This window comes from Propithecus coquereli, unplaced genomic scaffold (assembly GCF_000956105.1).
Source record: "Propithecus coquereli isolate 6110/MARCELLA unplaced genomic scaffold, Pcoq_1.0 Scaffold34, whole genome shotgun sequence".
In the NCBI taxonomy this organism is placed as follows: Eukaryota; Metazoa; Chordata; class Mammalia; order Primates; family Indriidae; genus Propithecus; species Propithecus coquereli.
The window spans coordinates 2,315,362-2,324,960 of record NW_012149063.1 but is presented as its reverse complement, the minus strand read 5'-3'; the positions used below and the strand labels follow the sequence as shown (position 1 = coordinate 2,324,960).

General features: G+C 37.4%; 1 protein-coding gene across 1 annotated transcript in view; it reads left to right on the top strand.

Annotated features, from left to right (window-relative positions):
* Positions 1 to 9,599, top strand: part of ABCB11 (ATP-binding cassette, sub-family B (MDR/TAP), member 11) — an 83,679-nt gene that overhangs the window by 27,537 nt on the left and 46,543 nt on the right. Inside the window, exons 8-9 of the mRNA XM_012650675.1 lie at positions 3,887 to 4,061; positions 9,326 to 9,439. Of these exons, the coding sequence (XP_012506129.1) occupies positions 3,887 to 4,061; positions 9,326 to 9,439 (289 nt within the window). The remainder of the gene's footprint in view (positions 1 to 3,886; positions 4,062 to 9,325; positions 9,440 to 9,599) is intronic.

Here is a 9,599-nt window from a genome sequence, read left to right as displayed (position 1 = left end):
TGGAATACAAGGATAATTCAACACAGCCACATCAATAAATGTGGTACACATTAACAAAATGAAATACAAACACTATATGATTATCTGATTGATGATGAAAAAGCATTTGACAAAATTCAACATCCTTTCATGGTAAAAACTCTCAAAAAATTAGGTATAGAAAGAATGTACATCAGCACAATAAATGCCATATATTATAAGCCCACAGCTAAATCATACTGTGCAGTGAAAATTTGAACGACTTTTCTCTTAAGATCAGGAATAAGACAAAAATTCCCACTCATCACTTCTAGTCATCATAGTACTTGAAGTCTTAGCCAGAGGAATTAAACAAGAGAAAGAAATAAAAGGCATCCAGATCATAAAGAAAAAAGTTAAATTGTCTCTGACTTCAGATGTCATGTTCTTATATATAGAAAACCTTACAGACTCCACCAAAAAACTGTTAGAAGTAATAAACAAAATTGGTAGAGTTTCAGGGTACAAAAATCAACATACAAAAATCAATAGCATTTACATACACTAGCAATGAACTGTCAGCAAAAGAAACCAGGAAAGCAATCTTATTTACAATAGCTACAAAATAGGAATAAGTTTAACCACAGTACACCGAAAACTATAAAACATTGATGAAAGAAATTGAAAAAGACACAAATAAATGGAAAGATCCCCCATATTTATGAAATGGAAGAATTAATGTTGTTAAAATGTCCATACTACCCACAACAATCTACAGATTCAATGCAGTCCCTATTGAAATTCTAATGACATTTTTTTCACAGAAATTTTTTAAAATGCTAAAATACAACCACAAAAGATCCCAAATAGTAAAAGCAATCTTGTGCAAGAAGAACAAAATCAGAGGCATTACACTACCTGATCTCAAAATCTACTACAAAGCTATAGTAATCAAAACAGCATGGTACTGGCGTAAAAATAGACACATAGACCAGTGGAACAGAATAGAGAACCCAGAATTAAGTCACATATTTTTCAACAAAGTTGCCAAGAGCACACAATGGGGAAAGGACAGTCACTTCAATAAATAGTGTTGGGAAAACTAGATATCTACATACAGAAGAATAATATTAGACTCTTATCTCACAAATATCAACTCAAAATGGATTAAAGACTTAAATGTAAGACCTAAAACTAAACTACCAGAAGAACGCATAGGGGAAAAGCTCTATGACCTTGGTCTAGGCAATGACTTTTTGACTATGACCTCAAAAGCACAGGCAATAAAAGCAAAAATAGACAGATGGGATTACATCAAACCAAAAATCTTCTCAAAGGAGACAATCAACAGAGTGAACAGACAATTTACAGAATGAGAGAAAATATTTTCAAACCATGCATAGGGGTTAATATCCAATGTATATAAGGAACTCAAACAACTAAATGGCAAGAAAACAACCTGATTAAAAAATGGTCAAAGGACCTGAATAGGCATTTCTCAAGACATAGTAATGGACAACAGGGATATGAAAAGATGTCAAACATTGCTAGTCATTCAGGGAAATGCAAGTCAAAACCTCAATGAGATAACACCTCACACCTGTTAGAAAAGCTATTGTCAAAAAGAAGAAAGATATGAAGTGTTGGCAAAGATGTACAGAAAAGGGAACCCCAGTACATTATTGGTGTGAATGTAAATTAGTACAGCCAAAATAGTGTGGAGATTCCTCAAAAAATTAAAAATAGAACTACTATATGATCCAGCAATTCCACCACTGGGTATATATCAAAAGAAAATGAAATTAGTATGTTGAGAGATATCTACACTCTCATGCTCATTGCAACATTATTCACAATAACTAAGATGTGGCATCAACCTAAGTGTCAATCAACAGATGATGGATGAAGAAATGTGATATATATACACACAATGGAATACTATTAAGCCTTAGGAAAATAAGGAAATCCATTTGCAGAAACATGATGAACCTGGAGGACATTATGTTAAGTGAAATAAGCCAGCCACAGAAAAACAAGTACTATATGATTTAAAAAAAAAAACAGTTAAACTCATAGAAGCAAAGAGCAAAATGGTGGTTACCAGGGGCTTTGGCAGGGGTGGGGGGCAGGGGTTATCAGGCAAGGACTGAGGAGATGTTGGCCAAAGGATATAAAATTTCAGTTAGGCAGGAGTAATAAGTGCAAGAGATTGTTTTAATAATTATTTATTATCTAATTGTAATTATTTTAATTCAGCTCATGGTGATTTTTAAAAAACCCTTTTCTCATTCACATGAGAGGCAGTTTATAAATTCAAGAGATTTGTTGTACAACATGGTGACTATAGTTAATAACAATGTGTCGTATACTTAAAAATTTCTAAGAGAGTAGCTTTTAAGTATTCTCACTATACACACACAAAAAAGATAAGTATGTGAGGTAATGCATATGTTAATTACCTTGACTTAGCTATTCCATAATGTATACATAATTTAAAACATCATGTATACCATATATATGCAATATTTATTATTTTAAAAATAATAATAATAAAGAAAAGGTAGCACAATCCAAAATGTAATTTCACACATTTTTATTGAATACTTGTTTTATTAAATACATTTTATTCAGCCACTGTGGTACATGCTCTTTATAAAGGCTGATAAGATTTCCATTCAATCAAACAAATTTGGTGTTGGTGTATTATAGACCATCATTCTAGAGATTCTTAATGAAAATAAAAACCCAAGTGGCCAAAACAACAGAGTTGTAAAAAATACGATTTATTTATTCTTTAATTTATCTAATTTTTATTGAGTGCTTACCATGTACCATGCACTGATTTAATAAAATAACCACCAACTAAATGGAAACTCTTATTTTATGTGTTGTAGATCTAGTAAGATGATGTCATTCTCAGTTGCTACCATATTTACCAAATGAAAAAGAGAATAGGATTTGCAATCTCTATCCTCTTTTCCTTGTTTGTTTTTTTCACTTCTCTTGGTTTGTGGGGTGAGGTTACCTAATTTCTCATAAAAAATTTCAATAGCGTATTTCTTCCACCATAAAAGATGTTATCTTTTATTGTTAGTAAAAGGGGCAGTGTAGTGTTTTAAAAATGATAACAAACATAGGGTATGTTGACAAATGTAGTTAAAAAAAAAAGTAAATTAAATTTAAAAAAAGTTTTTAAAAAAACATAGGGTAGCCCTTTAGCTTGTGTCCTGTGAAAGATTAAAAGGGCTCCATGAATTTAATTTTTGAGATGAAGGAAGGTGGTTTCCAAATGCCTATGCTATATATGAGACAATGCCCATTGTTCATGGCTGGATCACAGAATTACTGAAGCCTAGTCCTTGCATTGAATTCCCACATGGTTTCAGTTATTCAGGTCCCGTGGCTGTGAACCTGACCAGTACGTCACAGCACAGCATCTTGGCCACAGGGCAGATGAGGGAGTATTCATAGATGAGTTGGTGCCAACACTGGTTCCAAGCCTGGGGAGCTGGAAACACCCAACCAGTCAGACCTGCTTATATGGAACCAAGTGCATTCTGTTCTGATAGAAAACATGTCATGTGACTCAAGGAAACAATTCAAACACAAACAGTACTAGATCTCTTATGTCCAAATATCTGTGTTGAAAATTCTTTTCTCTTGGGGCCAAGCTTACCCTACTATGCAATCCAAGCAGCAATCATCTATGAGGCTTTGTTAAGCATCATCCTTTCAACATGTTTCATTGTCAAGTTAGAACAAACTTTAAATAACTACGTAGAGGTTATCGTAGATTTCTTTGCCTAAAGCTTCTGTTTTTGGGGTGATTTCATAATCATTTAGTAAAACCACTGCATTGTGGCCCATTTTATATGTTGTAACTTGAGCTGCTGCTTCTGAAATTGACTCAAATGTTTTTTCTTCACAGGTATGAGAAAAATCTTGTGTTTGCCCAGCGTTGGGGAATTAGAAAAGGGATAGTGATGGGATTCTTTACTGGATATGTGTGGTGTCTCATCTTTTTTTGTTATGCACTGGCCTTCTGGTACGGCTCCAAACTTGTCCTGGATGAAGAAGAATATACACCAGGAGCCCTTGTCCAGGTGCTTTGATCTTGTTGACTTTGATATAACATTTCCTGCTGGTATCTCAGAAAAGTCCATAATTAGACATTTTGTTTATTCCTTTAGTATCTTAGGGAGGAAAGCATCAATGATATCATGGAGTCCATCTGCAGAAACAAGCAATACTTATGCATTTTCTGGTAAAGAGATGCCAAACATTTGAATTGACAAGACCAGAAATTTAATGATTTCCAATTAACTGAAGACTTTATAGCTGTAAAACGATGACTTTCTGACTGAGTCCAAAAGAAAATATACTACGAAAGGGGAAAGTCTGTGGTCTCTCAACTAAAATATGATTGAGCTCATATAATTAAGCTTAATAATAGTACAAGATATGTGCTCATGGGTGTATTTGTGAAATATAATGAGTTACTAAAATACCAAGTCAATAATATCCTTAACTGAACAGATAATACAAACATATTTTACTGTTCATTTGTGCTATGCCATGCTGTAGCTAATGTCGTGGCTATTTTAGTTTTTGGTGTCCTTTCAGTTATTCATCCAATAAGTACTTATTGAACATCTACTATGTGCCAGACCCAAGTGCAGGGGATTCATTAGTGAGCAAAAGAAATGTGATTCCCACCCCCAGTGGAATTTACAGTTTAGTGGGGAAGACAAGCAATAATTCAGTAATCATATAAATGCATAAAGACAAATGGTGGCTTGTGCTATAAAGTGGAGAACGGGGAACCACTTTATAGCATGATTCACCATTTATCTTTGTGAACAGCAGGATAACTGGTGCAGGTGGGGTCAGGGAAGGCTTCTCCTCCTGCTTCCCTTCTCACAGTTTTTCCTCCTTAGCTTAGCGCCCTCTCTCGTCACAGCTGGTGTCCCCTGATTGTTCAGAATGCCACTTTCCTAGTCAGGCCTTCCATGCTCATGTGATCTTTTATTCACTTCTATGGCATGCTGGACTTTTCCTTCAGAGCACTCACGTGACATTGAACATTTGCATGTATTTATACTTGTCCCCACCCCTTTCTGCCCTCAGACAGTAGGTTCATGAGGCCAGGGAAGTCAAAAAGTAAATATTTTTGTTTCATTTGGCCTATCAGGGAGATGGGAAGTATTTCACATAAGATTCTTAAGTAAAATGTTTTGGCTACAGATTCTGGGTGAAACAGGCACCAATTAAACAATGAAAAATATCAAAACCTTTGCTAGCTGAAAGCTTACAATTTGAGGTCTACTACTTTGATATAAACATATTTCTAGGGAAAATTGAATGAGATTTTTGATTTGCAAATAGAAATAATCATCAGTGGTCAAACCATAATCATTCTTAACCACTATTTCATTAAGAGCATGATAATACACTAAGAACGAGTTTTTAAATTCAGTTCATCTTTGCAACATGAACAGCTGATATCTCCTTGAACTTTATTTAAAAAAAACTAAATATGACAATATATGTTAAAGTGTTTTATAAACATTAAAGGGATAGTATAGACGGAAAGTGTTACTGTTATCATAATTTAACTTCTTAACAACTTAGATATGGTTTTGCACACTGGAAAAGCCAGTCAAAGTATTGCAGGTCTGAAATCTGACTACGAAGTCCCTTGTCTTTATTGATCCAATTGTGCCTAAGAACTTTTGATATTTACCAAACTAAGGATACCAGTAGTTGACTTTAGTCCCAGCTGCTTATATCTGTTTGCTATGCAGAAAGACATGCATTGAAAAGTCACCCTTCCTTTCATTCCATGCATATAAGGAGAGGACACAGGTATACATGAATAGCAGTTCGAAGGGAAAAATGAATTGGTAAACTGAAAATTAAATAATACACAATTCCACTTGGAAGCACTGAATAAAAATCTCCTTGGTTACTGTCTCTAACAAGAATCCAATTTTATGGTTCTCATCTTTAACTTTCCTACCAGTTGAACTGTGGCTGCTCTATACATTCCGTAAATAATTCGTTCTTTCAGCTGATATTTCGTGAGTACTTACTATGTACAGACAGGGCATACTATGTGTCTCTAACATTTTAATCATCAATTATTAACCTCTTACTTCTAACATCTTCTTGTAAGCCTCACTTACACCTTAAGAAATTTTTCTTTTGGAAGATGAGAGGCATCCTTTAACAGCGTAATCCTCATTCTCTCCCTCTCTCTCTCTCTCTTTCTTTCTCTCTCTCTCTCTTGCTGTGAGCTCTTGGCCGTACCTCTGAGCAGCAAACTATGAAGGCTGAGTATGTATGAGCTGAGTTGAGTGATTTAATTCACAAAACTATTAATAATTAACAATCAGGTTAGTCTAGTACATTTCGTGATGTACAAAATCATTACTGGCTGCATGATAATTGGGCATAAATGGTGAGTAGTTTACATAAATGTAATTAATATTGCTTATACACAGACAAAAAATGTACTCTGTGGTCTGTTGGGGAATGATGAAGGGAAACGAAATGGTGCAGAAGGTGGCTCTTTCATGCCCCTCTTGTAAGTTCCAGGATTCATTAATAAAAAAATAATAACAATAATAGAGGGTAACATTTAGTGTATACAGGTCTCAAATGCTGAGTGAGGAATTTAATAGGGTTACCATAGGTAATGCTCACGACTTCATTCTGTACTTGGCATCATTATACTACCACTTAAAAAATGAAGTGGAGGCAACGAGGTTAAGAAATATGTGCTAAGTGGCATTGAGTGGGATTTGAACTCAGGTCTCTGTGGCTCCAGGGCCTGACCCAGTAACCACTGTTTTCCTGCCTCTGAATCTGTCTTCCAGGGGGCCACGGACCCCTTTTTTTCCACATACACTAGATCGATTGTTCCACAGCAGTGTCTCTTCCCGTCCCTCTCCACACTGCTGCCACAAGGCTAAGGAATATGATATCTGGGATGAAAAATGATGGCCTGTTGCGATGTGTGCTAGCCACTGTGATGTTGTTGGGCATGTGCCTCTGTCCTGTCTTACTCGCTCCTCCCCTAAGAACCCCGGGAACCTCAATTTAGGCCTCCAGGGAATCAGTCTAGACTTCAAACCAGGAGTCAGCAAACTATGGCCCGCAGGCCAAATCCAGCCCATTGCCTGTTTTTATAAATAACTTTTTTGTTTGTTTGTTTTTGAGACAAAGTTTCCCTCTGTCACCCTGGCTAAAGTGCAGTGGCATCAGCTTAACTCACAGCAACCTCAAACTCCTGGGCTCAAGCCATCCTTCTGCCTCAGCCTCCTAAGTAGCTGGGACTACAGGCACGCACCACCACGCCTGGCTAAATTTTTTCTATTTTTGGTAGAGACGGAGTCTCACTCTTGCTGAGGCTGGTCTCGAGCTCCTGACTTCAAATAGTCTTCCCACTTCGGCCTCCCAGAGTGCTAGGATTACAGGCATGAACCACCATGCCCGGCCTATAAATAACATTTTATAGGAACAAAGCCACAATCACTTATTTACATACTATCTATGGCTGCTTTTGTACTAAATGGCAGAGTTGAGTAATTGCTTCAGAGCTCATATGGCCTGAAAAGCCTAAAATATTTACTATTTGGCCCTTTATAGAAAATGATTGCCGACTCTGACCTAGGGCATGTAGAAGGTTCCTTTGCTGAGGTAGGAAGACCTCTGATCAGGGTGGTCTTAAACCAAATCAGACTATAAGAACTGTTTTGTCTGCTCTCCTTACCACCTCCTAAGCATGGGACCACAATACTTTCATCATCATCACCACCATCATTGTTATTATTTAAGTGACTAGAATTGGATTAATGGTCTTTACATACATTATCTCCTTTGATCCATGTAACAATCCTATGATTGTTACTGTCATTATCCCTGGAATACAGATGAAGAAATTGAGGCTTGGAATATTAAATGATCTGCTTATGGCAGGAAGCACCTGCCATGATCGAGAAAAAGGAACGAGAAGGACAGATGGAGAGAGATTGTTTGTCTCCACGCCTAGGTGTGGGAATTCAGGGAGGAGGCGTGAGCAGGCTAGCACGCCACTGCATGGAGCAGGCCTGGCCTCTTAATCATCCCGATGAGTGGAATGGAGAGGTTACTACAGAGGGAAGGGCATAGCTGGGAGGCTCTGAGACCCTCCATGGTGCAGCCACTTCAGCCACAAGGAAGAAAGAGCAGGGAGAGACTCAGGGGTAATTTGCCCTGATGTGATAGAACCAGTGAGAAGGGGAACCAGCATAGACTGGGATTATTCGATTATCCGAAAGAGACTACATTCGAGCAGGAGCCAGTCTTTAGCTTGGCAATAGACTGTGGCCAATAACATGTCCTCATTGTGAGTCACATGGTTGGGACCAGTCTTTGGTTGGCAGGGTGGAAAGGAGGAAAGCTGAGTTTCTCCTGGAGCCGACTTGAGGAATTGCCCCATTGCCTCTTCCTTGTCTTTATAAACAGTGGTGATAAAATCAGAGAACTATTTGGTGGGAACATCTAGTCATGATCACATAGGCTTCCCCTAACTTAATGAGATAGCTGTGTTGGTGAGTCAAAGGACAGCTTCCCCAGCTCTGCGTAGGGACCCGGCCACTCCACCTGCATGCAGCCAGCAACAGGTGAGGCTGGAACCTGGAAAGAATGACAGTCTAGAGCCTGGGTTCAAATACTGATCTACTACTTATTAAATGTTGTGACCAAGAGCAAATTAGGAAACCTCCATTCATGTCTGTTTCCCCTTCTGTTGTAAGGATTAAATGAAGTAATACAGATAAAGCACTTAGAAACATACTTTGTTATTATTGCTATTAGTGGTAGTACTAGTAGTAATCATAGTTATCCTAGTGACTAGTGTACTAGTAGCAGTAGTAGCAAATTGGTTTTGCATGTGCCAAGCTCTAGGACAATCAAGCTGATCTTTATTGTTTTTGGCAACCCTTTAACCAGAAAACCATTGTAAGGCTGATTATATAACAAATCGCATTATCATATCACAGTTCTAACTCACTTTGTTTCTATATGCTACATGCTGCCTTGCTTAGACCTCTTACTCATTCCAAAACAAGCGCTGCTTTGTGGAAGAGTGATGTTCAGTAAAAAAACAATGTAATCTTTTAAATCATAGCAGTGGAAAAATTGGAGATGCTTTACAGAACAAAAGTTATTCCAGGCTTTTCCAAAGAGCCAAAGAGCTATTTAGCTTTCAAACTCCCGTCAAAGAATATTTCTGAGAAATCTCTGAGTTCACATTGATAGCTCAAATGATAGCACTATATACACATTGACAAAAACACATGAAAACTCTCTCTTTTCGTTTCAGATTTTCCTCAGTGTCATAGTAGGAGCTTTAAATCTTGGCAGTGCATCTCCTTGTTTGGAAGCCTTTGCAACTGGGCGTGCAGCGGCCTCCAGCATTTTTGAGACAATAGACCGGGTATGTAAAAGCCAAAAGTAACGGCCATTAACAGGTTGGGGGGTTGAAGGTAGGGAGTGAACCCCTGAAGAATTTAGGTTCAATGCTTAAAAATATGAGGAGCTATCACAAGGCCCTTAATTTAGTAATACTTATTAATATTAATTGTTAACATGAGCTG